This window comes from Cervus canadensis, chromosome 26 (assembly GCF_019320065.1).
Source record: "Cervus canadensis isolate Bull #8, Minnesota chromosome 26, ASM1932006v1, whole genome shotgun sequence".
In the NCBI taxonomy this organism is placed as follows: domain Eukaryota; kingdom Metazoa; phylum Chordata; class Mammalia; order Artiodactyla; family Cervidae; genus Cervus; species Cervus canadensis.
Window position 1 is genome coordinate 1,868,373 of NC_057411.1, and position 21,283 is coordinate 1,889,655.

General features: G+C 44.8%; 1 protein-coding gene across 1 annotated transcript in view; it reads right to left on the minus strand.

Annotated features, from left to right (window-relative positions):
• Positions 1-21,283, minus strand: part of SCFD2 (sec1 family domain containing 2) — a 393,415-nt gene that overhangs the window by 18,375 nt on the left and 353,757 nt on the right. The window contains exon 7 of the mRNA XM_043448486.1: positions 14,739-14,873. Coding sequence (XP_043304421.1) covers positions 14,739-14,873 — 135 coding nt within the window. The remainder of the gene's footprint in view (positions 1-14,738; positions 14,874-21,283) is intronic.

Below are 21,283 nucleotides of genomic sequence, written 5' to 3' on the forward strand. Positions count from 1 at the left end.
GTCATCTGGGACTTGCTGTCTTTTTGATCTCCTAGGTAAGTCCTGTTAATTCTGCCCCCTTCGATTTACTGATCTCTCTCTGATTCCTACTATCGCTGTTCTGGTTGGCTTTCATTTCTTCTTTTAATATTTACATTTATTATTTATTTTGGCTGTGCTAGGTCCTAGTTGTGGCATGAGAACTCTTTGTTGTGGCATGTGGGATCTAGTTCCCTGACCAGGGATTGAACCCTGGCCCTCTGCATTGGGATCTTGGAGTCTTGGTCACTGGACCCCCAGGGAAGTCTCTCATTTCTTCTTTACTAGATTATTGCTAGAGTCTTCTAACTTGTCTTCCTGTCCCTTATCTGGCCACCCCCATCCATTCTTCTCATTCCTGCCCAAGTGAACTTTCTAAAGTGCAAATATTTATTATTGAATCTTTGTGCATTATCTTATCTGATTCTCAAAAATCCTTAGGAGGCAAATACAATCATTGGTATATGATGCAGATGAAGAGACTGAAGTTTACACATAGTGACTAAATCATGGAGGCAGGGGCCAAACTGCAGAGGTTATACTCTTAAACACCCATCAGCTCCATCACATGCTCAGAGCAAGGAAGGATAAAGTTCAGACTCCTCAATTTAGTATATAAGGCTTTTCTCACATGGCTTTGCTTTTTGTCTCCATTTTCATCTGCTCCATATTCACTGTTTGCTGGAGTCACTCACAAAGACCTGAACCATTCATGAATGCATGGTATTTTTAAAAAAACATTTTGGTAAACTTACAACATTTTACTGAACATTTGCCCTGAAAAGAGCATTTATCACAAGTGTTTAGTTTATTTTTCATAAACCAAGCAAACCCTTGTGACCAGTCCCTAGATCAGAAACAGAACACCGGCACTCTGGGTCCCTTCATGCCCCCTTCACGTCACTGCCTCACCAAAGGGCAACTGCCGCCTTGACTTCTAGCCGCTCAATACTGGACTTTGCTTTTCTTGCTCAATGATATACCCTGAGGATTTTTCTATATTAGCGGGAAAGATCTGGGGCCCACAGGAATTGGCTGGGACCACACCGGTGGGTTTGGCCTAGCCACACCAGTGGCCTCTGTCTGTGCCCATGACTTTCCAGTTATTAAACACGTTGAGCACCATCTGCATCGTCTTATGTTACGTGGCACGGACTGTTTCCTCTGTGTAAAGTGCCCTTGCCTCTCCTTCTTTTTATCTTAATATATATGTTTTATTGAAGTACAGTTGACTTACATTTCAGGTACATGGCAAGGTGATTCAGTTATACAAATACACATATATTGTTTTTGAAATTATTTTCCATTATAGGTTATTGTAAGATATTGACTACAGTAAGCCTTTGCTGCTTCTTGTATATTTGTCTCCTCTTCTTTGCCTCCTTCCTTCTCTCTTTAAAAGCCATCCTTGCCTCTAAAAATCTCTCTCTAACCACCTCTCAACTCCTGCTCCATGACCTGAATCTGATAGACACCTCTGCCCTGGCCTTATCATGCTGGCTGCAACCTCGATAGGCCTGCCTATCTCCTCTCCTAGACTGTAAGCTACTGGAGGGTAGGGACTGATCATATTTATCTTGGTATTTGGGGTTCTGAGCTTAGAGGTAGCTCATGGTAAACTTTCAACAAGTGTTGCATGAATAAAATGAATGAATGAATGGATGAGGTCCACAGGTTAACTGGAGATGTCTTTCTTTCCTTAGATCTCTCTCTAAGAGAGAGATCTTTTAGACACTCCATTCTATGCATTGTTTTCCTGGCTGAGTGACAACCTGAAGTTCCTTCCAACCCTACAAACAATTGTTTCTCACTTATTCCTGGGACAGAAATACAACTGACTTTAGAACTTCATATTGGTACAGCATGTTCTCAAAGACATATGCTTTCCATAAGAGAGTCCGGACTCTGAAGTACACTGCAAGAATCTTGGAAGGATGCATTGAAAGATGAAAAGGGAAAAAAAAAAAAAAAGAAACAGCAACAAGGATCAATATCCCTGGGCCAAGGAGTTGAGAGAATGTTGATTTTGGTACAAATTAACGGGTGCCATTAATGCATGTTGCTGTTTGCTATTTTGGTTTCTGTTTAGATTTATGTTTTGATACCAGCTTCCTTTATAGAACACATCAAGTCGGCAGACTATTGGGAAGTGGAGTCTTTCCAGTCTTTTCCATCAAAATAACACATTCCTTATAATCAGCCACACTCGGCTGAGTCTCATTTGTATGTGAGTTCACGGTGTAGGGCACTTTGAAGTTGCAAGATGTAAACGTCATTACTGCCATCACAAACACGTAGATTAATAAAGCAAGTCGGGCTCACTGCCCTTTCTTTCATTTTCTAAACCTTCACTGGCTGTGACTTTAAGACATTTCTAAACCTTCATTGGCTGTGATTTTAAGACATCAGTTCTGGTCGGAGAAGACCGTTTCTCCCCACCATTAACCCAGCCTTTGAGGCCAAGGCTGCCGACACCTTCTCTGCAGCTCTGGCCCCAGGAGCACTCTCTGATGTCCTGGCTGGTCTCTATGGGAAGCATTTCCTCTGCTCCTGGTTCCCTGGAGTTCTCTGGGCATCCTGGGAACCCAGCTGCTGGTTCTCCTCCACTCCTGTTTCCCTTCATGACTGACTCTTTGTCCCCAGCACGGGCAATGGTCAGGCCCTCCATCCTCCAATAGTGGGCAGGCCTCGCAGGAGGGAGACAGTGTAACGGGAGTGTTGGCCCAAAGGTCCCTGGGCCCCGACAGCAGCTGCGCTGACTTTGAGGGTGGCCTCGTAACGGCTCTTGTCCCAGAAGGAGTCAGTAACAGCACTGCTGCCGCCACTGAGCACTTCAGGTCCAGCTCCGCTTTTTATTCACTTATTCATCCATTCCACAAATACCCACTGAGCAAGCACTATGGGCCAGCCACTGTTCTAGGCACTGGGAACTCAGCGGTGAATGAACCAAGAAGAATCTCTGCCATCAAACAGTTTATATTTTTGTTGGGGAAAATGACAAAATACGGAAGTAAATTGGTAAGTAAGGAAAGCGGTAAGTGCTGTGGAGGAAATAAAGCAAGGTTGGGGTTCCCACGTGGTACTAGTGGCAAAGAACCTGCTTGCCGACATAGGAGAAGTAGGAGACACGGGTTTGATCCCTGGGTAGGGAAGATTCCCCTGGAGAAGGGAATAGGCAACCCACTTCCAGCATTCTTGCCCGGAGAACCCCATGGCCAGAGGAGCCTAGCGGGCTATAATCCATAAGGCTGCAGGGAGTCGGACACAACTGAAGCGACTTTGCACGCACGCACGGGGCAGGCATTACTTTGCACAATCTTGGACTCTATGAAGTAGGTAGAAGCTCCATTTTACAGACAGAGACAGTGAAGTGACTTGTCCCAAGTTTTCCAATTCGTAAGCTATAGGGCTGAGACAGAAATGCAGGTCTGCCTTGGAGAAGAGTGGGATACATTCCACACGCCCTCCTTTATAAACAGATTCTTCAAACTGAAAGCATTTTTACTAGCTTTCATCTCTCAGGGCTCTGCACGTTTAGTTCCTCGGCAATGTCAGCCAGTACCCAGGCTCCTCGTGGGACTCACTTCATCTCAGTGCAAAGGCTGCCATGCTGCCAGTCACTGTGTCATTAGCTCGACCTCCCTGCTGCATCTGCTGCCGTGGACGGCGTCCCCATCCTGGAGCCTCCCCACCCCACCTCTCTGTTTTCTAAGCCCTCAGTGTCTCTCCTGCCTCCCGGGCTCTCCTCTTGCGTGACCTGTCCCATCCCACACTGTGTTCCTGACTGCCGGGGCCTCTTCTCCCAAACGCCCTCCCTGGGTGGCCCTGTCCTGTCCACGGTCCAGGACTCAGAGGGCCTGTCCCCAGGTCACTACTGCAGGCCCAGGCTCTGCTGAGCTGCAAAGCTGTCTTACAGGCACCTAAACTCTAAAACACAAGTTATTTTCTTCTCCACTTCTGCTCCGGAGTCAGAGAGAATGTAAACACCTGCCATCCAATCATCCCCGACTGGACGAGGGGCCCTGGAAAATGCCCTCATTTACTTGCACATCCCATCAATGCCCAGTCCAGGGGACCCACCAGGGCTGCATCCTTGCCCTCCCTCCCTCAGCCCCTACCTGACCCCGACTCTTCTCACGTTCTCTCCCCAATCTGATGCCAGTCTGGCCTCATTCCCTGCTCTCTCATTCTGCCAGGTGATCTTTATAAAATACACACTGGTTGTTTTGGTGATTTAGTTGCTAAGTTGTGTCCAACTCTCGTGACCCCATGGACTGTAGCCTGCCAGGCTCCTCTGTCCCTGGGATTTCCCAGGCAAGAATACTGGAGTGGGTTGCCATTTCCTTCTCCAACACACTGGTTCTATGTTCCTAAAAAACATGGCATAAAACCTCATCATTTCTGGTCAAATGTCAAGCCTCCAGCCCTTCATGACCCGCCTTCTGCTTATCTCTCTGTCTTATCTTCTTCCACTCCTCACAGGCTGCTCTGAGCTCCAGCCATTTGGAGCTCCCTGGAATTCCTTCGACTTAGCCCAGAACGTCCATCACTTGTTGCTCACTCCTACTGGGTCGGACACATTCAGCTCCTCTGACTGCCTGCTTAAGCTCCCCCTTCTCTGTACTCTCACAGCCCGCCCGGACGCCACTTCTCTTTTGTCCCCACAGCTCTCAAGGTTCCTGTCCTTCTCCCTAACCAACTGTAAGCTCTCCGACGTGAGCTGCGCTGTGGCAGGTAGGACAGCTAGCCTGTCTGCATCTTCCTCACCCACAGCAGTGACTAGCATGCAAGAGGCTCTCGGTAATTGCTCACAGGCAGGCAAAGTTTGTAGCCGGCCAAAACCAAGTTTCTGTTTAATGATTCCTTCCAAGATCTAACTCACTAGAACTTATGGATCTTATTTAGCAAATGTTACACAAAAATCAGACCATAGTATGGAGCATAATTAAGAAGAAGAAAATATAAACAATAGTTATAAATAGTGTTGCAAACAAATTCCAAGACTTGTGCTGATTTAATCAACAGACACCAAATGCTGAGACGTTTTCCTCTCATCAGAAATGCTATTAAGTGTAATGGGCCTAAGCCAACAGTTCATCTCTGAGTTGTGTTTTTCTTATGTAAACGATAAGGAGCTGGACTTGATGACCATCCTCAGTCCAGGGATCTGACATCAAATTGCACCTGAAGCTCATCACTTTTGCCCTTTATCCTTACAGCCTCCTTCACCCCACCGTAGCTGCATCTGTAGATGTCTGTCCAGCTCACACATGAACAGTCCCCTCCATCTGCATGGTTACGGGGTGGGCTCCTGGCAGCGTGTAGTTACATTGTGGTCCTGCCCTCCTCCGATCTCGACTGAATGGCGCAGGAATGGGCCCCTGGCCCAGGCTGGCCCAATGTGAGACCCAGCCCTGGGAATGGAGACTGAACCTAAGACAGATGAGGCCCAGAAAAAGCTCCTAAGAAGCATCAACACCCGCAGCACAGCTCCCACCGTTCACATGACTCTCTTCACTGAGCAAAGCTGGGATGGTTCTTGGCATCTTTTGCAGGCTGCAGCCAGTCTTCAAGAACTATCTGGTTTCCTGATGGCTTTCCAGTTCTTGGGCCCAATCTTTCCTGAGGCTCACTGCATGGCTGCCCTCACATTTTCGGAGACACCTCGGTCCTCCCAATGAGGGCTTTCCTTGATAAAGTTAGGGCCACTTGGTTAATTGCCAATAACGTATCTCAGCTCCGGCTTTTCAGGGTGGGCCTGAGCAGCTGTCCCCTCTATCCTGTGGGCCTTTTCCTCCTCTGCCTAAGGCCATGGAGCGCTCACGGGACTCCTATTGAGGGCCCAGAGGCAAGCACTGAGTCTTCTGTGAGTGTTTTTCATAAATGTTTTATTTTTTTTGCAGTTAAGCACGGCCATATAAGAAAGGGAACAACAACAACACGCAGTTTAACAACGCTCATAAAAGGAGGTAAAAGGGCCTTGTGCAATTTCATCAGATACAACCCACCCTCCTCATGCCAATTCCAGCAGAGAAAACATCTTGACAAATCATGTCCTTTAGTCAAAACAAGTTGGAGTCCAAACACATGGAGTAGATATAAAATATATTATTTTCAGGAGACTGAAATCCAAACCACAAATTCCAGAAACGCATTTTCAAAGTGCTGCCTATTAGACATGCTCATTTTAAATTAAATTAACGCTGTTGTGAGAGTGGGAAGGTATGGTTCAACTTATTTATTAGATCGCTATCAAGTTTTTTTCTACAGAGATCAAGGTGCTTCACGCACAGGCATTTGGAGAGAAGACTTACTTGACTGTTTAAAGACTCAGGTTCTGCCAAAGCAGTTTCTCTGGACTTTGATACTCCCCTCCACCCAGGGCACTGCCCTTTGAAGCCGACAGTTCTGTGCGGCTAACCACAAGTCTAGCCTCCGGTGGAGGAGTACGCTGAGTTGACTCCAAACACTTTCTCAGAACCGCAGGAAGAATGACCTCGAGGGTGCTCAGCTCTGCTCCCTAGCCTATCTCTTACCTTGACAGGGCGTGATGGGGAGAACTTGGGAGAGCAAAGTTCTACGGCTCAGTGTCTCATCCCTCAGGAAGGCTTTTTTTATTTTTTGTTAAATTTTTTTTAAAGATTATATTATTTAAAATGATTTTAGGCAAGTAGCAAGCATGCCTTTTGCTACCAGAGCCTTTCCAGACTCATTTATTTTGAAACCAGATCAGAATTATGAGTGAATCTTCTGTCCTCTAGATTGAAGGGAAAACTTCTAGAATTCAAACACTGCTCTTGCTGGATTGGACAGCCAATCCTACACTTAAGTGGAGGGTGGATGGTATTTCCAAAGTGGCCTCAATGATATTTTCTGCTCCTCATGCTCTGGTTCCCTTTTTAACAGGAAGAGAGCAGGTCCCTCCCCTTGAACCCAGGAAGGCATTTGTGACTGCCTCAACCGACAGAGCATTGAGGGAGTGACGCTCTGTGGCTTCTGAGGTTCCCACCTGCTGCTCTCTCAGGATGCTTGCCCTTGGAATGCGGCTGCCTTGCTGTGAGGACGCTCAGGCCACGTGGAGAAGCCTGTGTGGAGAGGAACTGATGCCTTCAGCTCACAGGCCGGGCTGAGCTACCTACCAGCTGATGGTCAGCTTAACCTTGGAGGCGAGTTCTTCTCCGCTGAGCTCTGCCCAGACAGCACATTCATGAACCAAATAAATGATCAATGATGTTTAAAGCCAGTGTTTCAACACGGCTTCTGATGTACCGACTGATAACCAGGACAGGTGGGGATGAGAGACTTGTCTGGAGAGTCTGATTTATACAGGCAAGTGTGCTAAAGCAACGGAAGGGAAGTGACTTTAACAAGTTGCAGTCTGGTATCGGCACATGAGGTTCTGACTGTACTAAGGGCAGAATCCAGCTACCTTGACTTTCCTCTCACAGAGGACTTGTTTGATGCAGAGAATCTTGGACACATGGGCATATCCCTAACTTTCACTGTCTGCAGACATGTTCATCAATGAGACTGAATGCTGTTAGCCACTTTGGAGCATCTGGGATGGAAGTCTCACTTCCCTACAGCACAGAGGCTGTCTGAGGAGCACCTGTAGGGTGGAGCACTTGCCCTCTCCAGGGATGTGGAGACAGAGCTTCTGTAGGGCTCCTGGTGGAGTTAGGGGCTCGAGTTATTTTGGGCTTCTGCCTCCATCCCCAGGTGCTCAGGGTCCAGCCCAGCTGGCCACGCCTCCCTTGAACCATCTCATCACAGCACACGTACAGAATCTCACAGGCTCCACAGCTTGCCCCAGGCGGGGCAGTCCATATCCCCTGAGACTGAGGACACGAAGGCTGGACTCACAGGGGAGAACCAGGGGGTCTGGGAAAACTCAGCGCGGCCGTACAAACACAGCTTCCCACAGGCACTGAGGCTCCATGTCTCCTAGCAAGAACAAGTCAGGAGTGAGATAGGACGTGCTCATGGCTTTGCGGGGAGGTGTCTGTTCTCTCCTATGTGATTCACTAATTCACTCAGCAGGCAATCCGTGAGCACCAATGGCCCACAAGTGGGCTCCGCACAAGGATATAGAGACTCTCACGGCGGCTCTGGGGAGCCACACTCTGACCAGGAACGTGAACTTGTCAAAATAAAAACAGCAAACATGTACTTAGCACTTTCTGCTATTTTCATTTTCTTAATAACATCATTAAATGTTAGGTGATGGAATGGGTGAATTTAACTCAGTTGACCATTATATCTACTACTGTGGGCAGGAATCCCTTAGAAGAAATGGAGTAGCCCTCATAGTCAACAAAAGAGGCCGAAATGCAGTACTTGTGTGCAATCTCAAAAACGACAGAATGATCTCTGTTCATTTCCAAGGCAAACCATTCAATATCACGTTAATTCAAGTCTATGCCCTGACCAGTAACGCTGAAGAAGCTGAAGTTGAACGGTTCTATGAAGACCTACAGGGACTTCTAGAACTAACACCCAAAAAAGATGTCCTTTTCATTATAGGGGACTGGAATGCAAAAGTAGGAGTCAGGAAACACCTGGAGTAACAGGCAAATTTGACCTTGGAGTACAGAATGAAACAGGGCAAAGGCTAACAGAGTTCTGCCAAGAGAACGCACTGGTCATAGCAAACACCCTCTTCCAACAACACAAGAGAAGACTCTACACATGGACATCACCAGATGGTCAACACCGAAATCTGATTATATCCTTTGCAGCCAAAGATGGAGAAGTTCTATAGAGTCAGCAAAAATAAGACTGGGAACTGACTGTGGCTCAGATCATGAACTCCTTATTGCCAAATTCTGACTTAAGTTGAAGAAAGTGGAGAAAACCACTAGACCATTCAGGTATGACCTAAATCAAACCTCTTATGACTGTACAGTGGAAGTGAGAAATAGATTTAAGGGACTAGATCTGATAGACAGAGTGCCTGATGAACTATAGATGGAGGTTCATAACATTGTACAGGAGACAGGAATCAAGACAATCCCCAAGAAAAAGAAATGCAAAAAAGCAAAATGGTCATCTGAGGAGACCTTACAAATAGCTGTGAAAAGAAGAGAAGCAAAAAGCAAAGAGGAAAGGAAAGATATACCCATTTGAATGCAGAGTTCCAAAGAATAGCAAGGAGAGATAAGAAAGCCTTCCTCACTGATCAATGCAAAGAAATAGAGGAAAACAACAGAATGGGAAAGACTAGAGATCTCTTCAAGAAAATCAGAGATACCAAGGGAACATTTCATTCAAAGATGGGCTCAATAAAGGACAGAAATGGTAGGGACCTAACAGAAGCAGAAGATATTATGAAGAGGTGGCAAGAATACACAGAAGAACTGTACAAAAAAGGTCTTCACGACCCAGATAATCATGAAGATGTCATCACTCACACTCACCTAGAGCCGGACATTCTGGAATGTGAAGTCAGGTGGGCCTTAGGAAGCATCACTATGAACAAAGCTAGTGGAGGTGATGGAATTCCAGCTGAGCTATTTCAAATTCTAAAAGATGATGCTGTGAAAGTGCTGCACTCAATATATCAGCAAATTTGGAAAACTCAGCAATGGCCACAAGACTGGAAAAGGTCAGTTTTTGTTCCAATCCCAAAGAAAGGTAATGCCAAAGAAGGCTCAAACTACCACAATTGCACTCATCTCACACGCTAGTAAAGTAATGCTCAAAACTCTCCAAGCCAGGCTTCAGCAATATGTGAACTGTGAACCTTCAGATGTTCAAGCTGGTTTTAGAAAAGGCGGAGGAACCAGAGATCAAATTGCCAACATCTGCTGGATCATCGAAAAAGCAAGAGAGTTCCAGAAAAACATCTATTTCTGCTTTATTGACTATGCCAAAGCCTTTGATTTTGTGGATCACAATAAACTGGAAAATTCTGAAAGAGATGGGAATACCAGACCACCTGACCTGCCTCCTGAGAAATCTGTATGCAGGTCAGGAAGCAACAGTTAGAACTGGACATGGAACAACAGACTGGTTCCAAATAGGAAAAGGAGTACATCAAGGTTGTATATTGTCACCCTGCTTATTTAACTTATATGCAGAGTACATCATGAGAAACGCTGGGCTGGATGAAGCACAAGCTGGAATCAAGATTGCCGGGAGAAATGGCAATAACCTCAGATATGCAGATGACACCACCCTTATGGCAGGAAGCGAAGAGGAACTAAAAAGCCTCTTGATGAAAGTGAAAGAGGAGAGTAAAAACATGGGCTTAAAGCTCAACATTCAGAAAACTAAGATCATGGCATCTGGTCCTATCACTTCATGGGAAATAGATGGGGAAACAGTGGAAACAGTGGCTGACTTTATTTTTCTGGACTCCAAAATCACTGCAGATGGTGATTGCACCCATGAAATTAAAGGATGCTTACTCCTTGGAAGGAAAGTTATGACTAACCTGATAGCATATTAAAAAGCATTATTTTTCCTTTATTCCTTCACTATGTTTAAATAACAATACCTGAGTGAAAATTTTTGAAATTCAGTGAAAATTAAGATGTTTCCAAACATATTGATAAATTCATTCCAAAAATTATTTGGATTCCTACAAGCAAGTATATTTAACCTGAGACTAACATGGTGTTCAGAAGCATATATTATAATGAACTATAATAATATAGTTCAAGACACAAGTTAATAATCTGATAATTTCCTATCAGTCAAGGATGTGTTCTAGATATACAACAAAAAGTTTGGAAAATACAGGAGAAAAAATGAGATATAGAAGAAAAATCTGTGAGGTCCTACTTTCAAATAAACAGAAATAGATGGTTAAAAAGAAAAAAAAAAAAAAAAAGCAGAGACATTACTTTGCTAACAAAGGTCCGTCTAGTCAAGGCTATGGTTTTTCCAGTGGTCATGTATGGGTGTGAGAGTTGGACTAAGAAAGCTAAACACAGAAGAATTGATGCTTTTGAACTGTGGTGTTGGAGAAGACTCTTGAGAGTCCGTTGGACTGCAAGGAGATCCAACCAGTTCATCCTGAAGGAGATCAGTCCTGGGTGTTCATTGGAGGGACTGATGTTGAAGCTGAAACTCCAATACTTTGGCCACCTGATGTGGAGAGCTGACTCATTAAAAAAGACCCTGCTGCTGAGAAAGACTGAGGGCAGGAGGAGAGGGGACGACAGAAGATGAGATGGTTGGATGGCATCACCGACTCAATGGACATGGGTTTGGGTGAACTCCGGAAGTTGGTGATGGACAGGGAGGCCTGGCGTGCTGCGGTTCATGGGGCACAGGGAGTCGGACACGACTGAACTAGCACTTACTGTAGGACAGGCACCGTTGTATGCATGAACTCACTGCATTCTCACAACTGCCCTATAAAGTGGGTGCTATTATCAAATCAATTTATAGTCCACAAAGCGTCGGACATGACTGAGCGACTTTCCCTTCACTGCAGTGTGTAATGACAGAGATGTATCATGAAAAAGCGGGAGTACAGGCAGCTGCAGTGGTGTGTGCACCAGGTAAGGCGCCCTGACGATACCCTGGGGCCTGGAAACCCCTCCCCTATGGTCTTCCTGTCACCGCTGTGGGGCCCAAGCACACCCTGCGGGAACATCTACTCGTCTACTTACTAGCACATCTCTCCCCAGCTTCTCACCCCCTGCCTAGGCTGCAGGTTCTCCCTCTGATGACTCTGAGCCAATGTCACCTGTGAAACCATGTGAGTCCAGAGACAGCTCCCTTTCCGGCACCACGGAGCTCCCATTTGGACGAGCAGCACCCCAAGCAGAGAAGGAGGCCGCATGGACACCTTTATTTCATCAGGTTCTGTTTGGTCCTTTCAGGCTTAGCTTCGGTTGGCTCTGAGTGAGAAGAGGGGGAAACAGGTCCCAGAGGCAAAGAGCAGGGCAGCAAGTGGCAGGAAAGCAATGGCTGTCGGCCGCTGATACAGAATGAAGCTGCGGCGTATGGAGGCAACCCAACACCGCTGCGCACATTTCTCCTCCCGGGGCTGTACGGCCCAGGAGTCCCTGGACTGAGTCCCAGAGAAGCAGTCCCAGCAGATGACCGCGGGAGAGTGCCCCCACCTGGGCTGTTCTGAGGTTCACTCCGGGCTGGGAACTGATTGAGGCACTGCGTAGATACTGGAGAGGAAAAGCATCTGTGCTAATGAGTCAGCAGGAAGAAAAGAGTTCATGACATGAATACTGAACTTCCAACAGAATACCCGGTAGCATCCTGGTGCCAAGAAGTGTTGCGTGGGCTTTGGAATAAGATGGGTCTGGGGACGAATCCTGGTGTCCCACTTCCTGCGTGCTGTTCAGAAAACACCTAGAAGGGGGGGAGGACGACCCAACCCGAGCCTTCTGAAAGCTCATATCTACTGCTTACCCCTTCTGGGCTTCAGTTTCCCTGTGGGTAAAGCAGGGATAATGAAAGGGTCATTGTAAGGTCTGAATGTGAGGATGGCTGATCCGCGGGTACAGGTAACCACAGCTTAGCTGCCTGACTCTGGTAGTGAGAAGCCTCCGAGAACAGGACCAGGGAAACTGGTGAACGGCCGTGGCCATGAGAGCCTCTGCCTCCTCCCTCCACATCCTCTTCTTTCCACCGGCCTTAAACCAAACCAAAGCGGTTCCTCAAAGCCCAGTGTTCCTCTTTTCATTTACCACAGTTTTGTTCAAACCCTGACACGTGGGCTGCCAGTAACTTTCCTTGCCAAGTTCTCTGGAATGATGAGAAGAGCCAGCCATAGAGGTCCAGGTAGAAACAAAATAAAACAATTCTCCCTTGGGGTGCTGGGGTGGGGAAGGTTCTGCCTAGCCCACCAAGACTCTCCCACCACCTGCAGACAAATGAGACACCCCTGGTAAGTGAGTGCAGAGGCCCAGCAGCTGGGGTCTGAGGAGTGGGTCCTGGCAGCTGCTGGGAGAATGCACAATTCTTTTTTCTTAAATCCATTAAATGGAAACCTCCCTTTGGGATCCATCTCTGGGGGCAGGAGCATCTCTGTATGAGCCCTAACTCCAGGGATTTGAATGGAGAGAAACTTGGCAGCCCAGTGATGGCCCAGGACAGTCCTAAACATCCCCCAGGCAAAGCCCGTCTCAGGACAGTGAAGCTTCCGACTGCAAGGAGAGCTGCAGAAAACACTCTGTAGAGTTTAAAAGGGTAATTTAAAGATGTGATGTCTCATGGTTCATGAAACAGTGATGGAAAATACAAGTGGACCGTCCTCCTACAACAGACGGCCTGAGTCAGCCGTCGGAGAGTTGCGAAGTCCATTAGCGTATTAAAGGCACTGTGACATGTGACAGCAAAGACTTTCGGTTTAATTTTCTGTTTAATAATGTCTGTGACATATTTTGTCACAGAACCCTTTTGCCAGGAAACTGTTCTTCTGTAGAACATCACTGGCGAGTTATGTTCGGGCAAGTTAAGGCCTCCTCTCACTGACACCGCGCCTCTTTGCGAATCAGCGCTCTGCTCAGGCGGGTTCGAGCCTCCACTTGGGCCCTTGGCCAGACTCTGGATGCAGCAGGCTGACTGCAAAAGGTCACAGTGGGCTGCGCTCAGACCTGACCAACGAGGGCAGGAAAATCCACACTTCTTATTTTAGTTTCTCTTCAAGATTAAGTCCAAGCTTATGAATGAAGCAATAGAGTGCTCAGGTGGAGAAAGTCAGAGAGCACATCTAGCTTGGAAGCATCTGTAAAAACCAGCCAGTATGAAGAGCTGCTAGACAACCCTGGCTTACATTTACACAGGAGCCCTTGAACACTTTTGAGAAGCTGATCTGTGCTGTATTATTTAAAAAAAAAAAAAAAAAAAACAGATAGAGGGAAAATGCCCCAGCTACATGTTGCATCAGAAGCTGATGATGACTGGAAGCACTGGGGAGGAGACCTACAGTCCATTCCAGCTGCTCGCTGCTTGGTTTAGAGTCTGACTGGCTTCCGCCCTCTGGCTTTTGGAGCGGACCAGTTTTCCTGGCATATGCATTTATTGAACTCTGAAAGGCCAGATCATCTATGAAGGTTAATTCATGATTTCAAAGACGCTTTGAAACTGGCAAAACATTCTGTTATTTCCAAGAGTTATTACAACCGAAATCCTGGCATAGACGAGGAGGTCAGCCTGTAATCTCATTTAGAGCTTTTTAAATTTAGAAACTTTACAGTGGGTTAAAAATAGATCACATTTGTGTACTTTTCCTCCTTTCATCCCCACTGCAAAGGCGGTTTGGTAATTTTGACTTAGTCTCGATATTAGCTAGAGAAATTCTCGTACTTGTCACCCAGGAGTCTGTTAAGCCAAATTAAAAGTCATTTTCAAATGGATTGTGGGATAATGCTGGTTATATGACTGAGGAGAGTTACTTGTTATCCCACACAGTAAGCTCTAGAATTAAGGGCACAAAACTACCACTAAGATCTGTATGTGGATTTGTGTTAAGTGAAAGTGTGAACCAGGAGGGATACTTTCAGTAGCGCTACCCTGGAGGAAGCTCTGTCCTTACCTCTTGATCAGAAAAGATCATAATACTTAGGTCAAGGGAAGCTAGAGGGTCAGGCTGCTTATAAGCAAAAGTTACATGAAGATTGTACCTGATTTCAGAAAGGCCAGACATTCTCTTCTGTGATACTCACCAGGGTTAAGGAGGTACCAGCATTTTCAAGCCCAGCAAAGATAGCATTACACTTAGGATTACCTTGTCACAGTGACTTTACCTTCATGAACATGCTGAATCCAGTTTTAAGGAGATCAGTGAGGCCTGAAGACATGTGTTCAATGTCAGCTGGATCTGGCCTCTCGGGATTAAATATTTCCTCCACAACCTGCTTCAACAGTGGTTTATAGGATGCCTGGAAAGACAAAATATTGTGCTGTAAGTAAAAGGGTTTGTTTGGTTCGTCTGGAGAGAAGATTGCTTTATCTGAACCAAACGAAGCAAAACAAGTTTATTTTTGATCCTGAGCAATGGCTATGGTTTTGTGTGTGTGTGAAAAGACAATATAACAACATTGATTTTTTGGGAAAAATGTTTATTCCACTATACTAGCACTATTTTTTGTTTCTCATACACCCTTTCACAAGCAAACAATTCTTACCAGAGCTATAGTTATAGGATGGCTGATTTTTCAATCTAGATTTAAAGTGACAATTTAATGCCTGAAGTATAAGTTCAGTTCAGTCACTCAGTCATGTCCGACTCTTTGCAACCAAAAGACTGCAGCACGCTAGGCTTCCCTAGCGTGTCCATCACCAACCTTCCCCTGTCCATCACCAACCCCTGGAGCTTCCTCAAACTCATGTCCATCAAGTCAGTGATGCCATCCAACCATCTCATCTCTGTCGTCCCCTTCTCCTCCTGCCTTCAATCCTTTCCAGCATCTGGGTCTTTTCTAATGAGCCAGCTCTTTGCATCACGTGGCCAGTGTATTGGAACTATAGCTTCAGCATCAGTTCTTCCAATGAATATTCAGGTTTGATTTCCTTTAGTATGGACTGGTTTGGTCTCCATGCTGTCCAAGGGACTCTCAAGAGTCTTCTCCAATATCACAGTTCAAAAACATCAATTCTTTGGCACTCAGATTTCTTTATGGTCCAATTCTCGCATCCATACATGACTACTGGAAAAACCATAGCTTTGACTAGATGGACATTTGCTGGCAAAGTAATGTCTCTGCTTTTTAACATGCTGTCTAGGTTGGTCATAGCTTTTCTTCCAAGGAAAAGGTGTCTTTTAATTTCATAGCTGCAGTCACCATCTGCAGTGATTTTGGAGCCGCCCAAAATAGTCTCTCACTGTTTCCACTGTTTCCCCATCTATTTGCCATGAAGTGATGGGACTGGATGCCATCATCTTAGTTTTCTGAATGTTGAGGTTTAAGCCAGGTTTTTTCACTCTCCTCTTTCATTTTCATCAAGAGGCTTTTTACTTCCTCTTCACTTTCTGCTATAAGGGTGGTGCTATCTGCATAGCTGAGGTTATTGATATTTCTCCCAGCAATCTTGATTCTAGCTTGTGCTTTGTCCAGCCTGGCATTTTGCATGATGTACTCTGCATTTAAGTTAAATAAGCAAGGTGACAATATACAGCCTTGACGTACTCCTTTCCCAATTTGGAACCAGTCTGTTGTTCCACGTTCAGTGCTAACTGTTGCTTCTTGACCTACATACAGATTTCTCAGGAGATAGGTAAGGTGGTCTGGTATTCCTATCTCTTGAAAAATTTTCCCCAGTTTGTCGTGATCCACCCAGTCAAAGTCTTTAGAATAGTCAATGAAGCCGAAGTAGATGTTTTTGGAATTCTCTTGCATTCTCTATGATCCAATGGATGTTGGCAATTTGATCTCTGGTTCCTCTGCCTTTTCTAAACCCAGCTTGAATATCTGGAGGTTCTCAGTTCATGCACTGTTGAAACATAGCTTGGAGAATTTTGAGCATTACTTTGCCAGCGTGTGAGATGAGTGCAATTATGCAGTATTCTGAACATTCTTTGCCATTGTCTTTCTCTGGGATTAGAATGAAAACTGACCTTTTCCAGTCCTGTGTCCACTGCTGAGTTTTCCACATTTGCTGATATATTGAGTGCAGCACTTTCACAGCATCATCTTTTAGGATTTTAAATAGCTCAGCTGGAATCCCATCACCTTCACTAGCTTTATTCGTAGAGATGCTTCCTAAGGCCCACCTGACCTCACATTCCAGGATGTCTGGCTCTAGGTGAGTGTGAGTGATCACACCATCATGATTATCTGGGTCATGAAGATCTTTTTTGTACAGTTCTTCTGTGTATTCCTGCCACCTCTTCTTAATATCTTCTGCTTCTGTTAGGTCCCTACCATTTCTGTCCTTTATTGAGCCCATCTTTGAATGAAATTTTCCCTTGGTATCTCTGATTTTCTTGAAGAGATCTCTAGTCTTTCCCATTCTGTTGTTTTCCTCTATTTCTTTGCATTGATCAGTGAGGAAGGCTTTCTTATCTCTCCTTGCTATTCTTTGGAACTCTGCATTCAGATGGATATATCTTTCCTTTTCTCCTTTTCCTTTCTCTTATCTTCTTTTCTCAGCTATCTGTAAGCCCTCCTCAGACAACCATCTTGCCTTTTCGCATTTCTTTTTCTTGGGGATGGTTTCGATCATCGCCTCCTGTACAGTGTTAGGAATCTCTGTCCATAGTTCTTCAGGCACTCTGTCTATCAGATCTAATTCTTTGAATCTATCTGTTACTTCTACTGTATAATCAAAAGGGATTAGATTTAGGTCATACCTGAATGGTCTAGAGGTTTTCCCTACTTTCTTCAATTTACGTCTGAATTTGGCAATAGGGAGTTCATGATCTGAGCCACAGTCAGCTCCTGGTCTTGTTTTTGCTGACTGTATACAGCTTCTCCATCTTCCACTGCAAAGAATATAATCAATCTGATTTTGGTGTTGATCATCTGGTGAAGTCCATGTGTAGAGTCATCTCTTGTGTTGTTGGGAGAGGGTGTTTGTTATGACCGGTGCATTCTCTTGGCAGAACTCTGATAGCCTTTGCCCTGCTTCATTCTGTACTCCAAGGACAAACTTGCCCGTTACTCCAGGTATCTCTTGACTTCCTACTTTTGCATTCCAGTCCCCTATAATGAAAAGGACATCTTTTCTTGATGTTAGTTCTAGAAGGTCTTGTAGGTCTTCATAGAACCGTTCAACTTCAGCTTCTTCAGCATTAGTGGCAGGGGCATAGACTTGGATTACTGTGATACTGAATGGTTTGCCTTGGAAACGAACAGAGATCATTTTGTCGTTTTTTGAGACTGCACCCAAGTACTGTACTTTCGACTCTTTTGTTGATACTGAGGGCTACTCCATTTCTTCTAAGGGATTCTTGCCCACAATAGTAGTTATAATGGTCATTTGAATTAAATTCACCCTTTCCATTCCATTTTAGCTTACTGATTCCTAAAATGTCAATATTCATTCTTGCCATCTCCTGTTTGACCACTTCCAATTTACCTTGATTCATGGACCTCACATTCCAGGTTTCTATGCTTTGAACTTTACTTTCATCACCAGTGGCATCCACAATCAGGTGCTATTTTTGCTTTGATTCAGCCTCTTAATTCTTTTTGGAGCTATTTGTCTGCTCTTCTCCAGTAGCATATTGGGCACCTACTGATCTGGGGAGTTCATCTTTCAGTGTCATATCTTTTTGCCTTTTTATTCTCTTCATGGGGTTCTCAAGGTAAGAATACTGAAGTGGTTTGCCATTCCCTTCAGCATGAAGTATGCTGAAAAGCAAAATATTGTCAACTTAGATAGACATGAAGATGTTCTCAGGTCTTTCCTAAACATTCTTAGAATTATGCTCCCTTCCTTTAGGATCCCAAATGTTTTCTTACAATGTATTGTCACTAACCAAGCCCAAAGCAATCTTCTTTTTCTAGAGAAGTCAACTCCAAGTACAACTTGCCCAGAAAAATAAGCCAAGATGCCCCAAAGAAATCTGACCAAGGTCGGGACTTAGAGAAAGGATGCCACGTGAATAAGAATTTCAGTAGGGGACTTCCCTGGTGGTCCAGTGGCTAAGACTCCACACTCCCAATGCAGGGGGCCTGGGTTCAATCCCTGATAAGGGAACTAGATCCCGCATGCTGCAACTAAAGATTCCACATGCCACAGCCAAGACCTGGCACAGTCAAATAAATGAATAAATTAAAAAAAAAAAAAGAATTTCGTTGATATGAAATTAAGATATTTAATTTAATTTTAACGATATTTAAACGATATTTAATTTCATTGATAGAATTAAGTTGATATGAATTTGCAACACCTACAGTTTGGTAAATGGTGCTACATCTATCCAGGTAATTTTTGGAGGCAGCTGCCTCTGACCAGTGTGTATTCTAAGCACATTCCCTTCCTCCTTTCCCCGGGTCTCCTTACTACCAAGCTTCTCTCCGCTTCCCTTCCCATCAGCGGGACTGCTTTCCTCCCAGTCGTGTGGCTGCCTTTGCTGCTCCAGGTCTGTACAGCACCCCAGTGGGACCATGAGGGCGAAGGAGGAGGAGTGTCTGCTCTCGAAGCACTCTGCTGTATCTATCACAGACTCCGGAAGGCCAGCACTGCAGAGATGCGGTGAACTGTGTCTCTCTTCGTACTGGCCAGATCTGTGACCGACCTCTAGTCAGTGTTGAGGACATCTGGGGCGCTGACTTCATCTCTGGCCTCGTCTTGCTTTCCCTACAGTCATGCTTTACTCTTAGTTTCCCCTCATTCCAACTTTCTGACTTGAAATATCTTAGAAATAAATCAGGGTATAAATCATCACAATCATAAATAATCACTCAGCTAGAAGGTAACTAGAGCATTTAACAGGGACAAGATGCAGGGAGAAATAGCAACTGTTGAATTGAGGCTGCAGCTCTCCTCTGTTTATTAATTAAACAGACCATTGCGTGCCCAAAGATCTCATAGGCAAATGTTCACGAAAGGGAAAGCAGTGAGCAGAGACATGGAAATTTAAAAACAAACAAAGCTATGAGTCAACCTCCTCATTATAAAGCTGTAACACCAAGTTAGATTTTTAAAATTTATCATACAGGCAAAAATGCAGAAGTTTGAAAATACACTCTTTTGATGAGGTCATAGGGAAACAGACATGCTCATATACTGCTGGTGGGAGTGTAAATTGTTACAATCAGCGTAGAGAGTAATCTGGAGATACCTATCAAAGTTATGAATGCATCTCACCTAGCAATCTCACATCTAAGACTTAATCCTACAAATATGCTACTGTATGCAAATGAGATCCATAAAAGTCTATTTGTTTATTACAGCAAAAGATTGCAAACTCATGTGCCCATCAGTAGGGAGCTGTTTAACAAACGGAATCCATCCACATGAAGGAATGCTGTGGAAGTGAGGAGGGGAGCTCTGTGTTGATAGGAGAAAGGGAGGTGAGAATAAATTGTGAGTGGAGAAAGCAAGATGAGGAGCAGTACGAATAACAGGCGCTCGCGTAAAATGTGCCAAAGGGAATATGAAAGTGTGCATTTGCTGAAACATGCAAAAAATAAACTCGGTGTGATATCCAGAACCACCATGAGCAGTGATCATGAAGTGGAGGGCCACAGAAGAGACAAAGGTGGGAGGAAGTCTTTTCACTGTATTCCTTTTTTAAAAAGCAGTTAAAACACCACTACACACACATCTACACCCACACATACTCACACAGATCAAGAATGGTCTTTTTTCCCTCACTTGTTAAAAATTAATAAGTTATTTATGTCTGGAAGAGGTTGGAATAAAGCACATGAAAATGTAAACGAGGGCTAACGCTAGGTTCTGTGAGTAGGGGACTCTCTTTTCTTCTTTTTCCAAAACTTCAGAAATTAACAGGTATAATTTTGGAATCAAAACAATCCAATATGTATTTTCAATGTTAAAAAAAAAGTTCACAGAATGGCCTCTGAATTTTCCAAGTCCAGAATGGCCTCTGAATTTTCCAAGCCCTCCTCCCTGTGTAAACTGTCTTGAGAAATTTTCTACCATCTCAGCCTTTCTGGATATTTAATCTCTTAAACTTTAATCTCTCTAAACTGCTCTCCACAGAGAAGTCCTTTGGCCAATACTCTGCTAACTTAACAAATATTTATCAACTGCTTCCTTAGAAATAGAACCAGTTTTTGGCCAGGCACATGATCAATCGGCTGAAAGACTCCATTCTGCAGCCTTTCTTGCTGCTGAGTCTGGAAGTTTTGGAGAATGATATGCAAGGAGAAGGGGAATGGGACTTCTAGAAAGTTTCCTCCCCTTTCTCTTTTCTGCTGCCTGGAATATGAAAGTGATGGCGGCAGTCCCAGCAGCCACTGTGGAAACCTGAACCATTTCTTGGAGATGCTAGAGCAGAGAGCTGGAAGAAATCTGGGTCAGTGGAGACTCGTGGCATTACTACAACACAGAAGGACTGAATCAGAACCTACATATGTGACAAGACAAAACCTAGATGTTTAAGCCACTATGTTTCAGATTTCTGCTACTTGCAACTTAATAAAATTCTGTTACAAAGCACAAAAAGAAGATAAATAAAAAGCCCACTTCTTCTTTCCAGGAGCTGACAGTTATTTCTTTTATTAGTCTACATATAGTGATACAGAATAACACTGGGCAGAACCAGAGACAGACACACAGGCTGTCACATTTCAGAGAGGAGGGAGTACACCGCTCAGCCTACAAACACCAGAAGAAGGCTGCTGCTCGCCGCTGGATGCACCTTCGCAAGCAG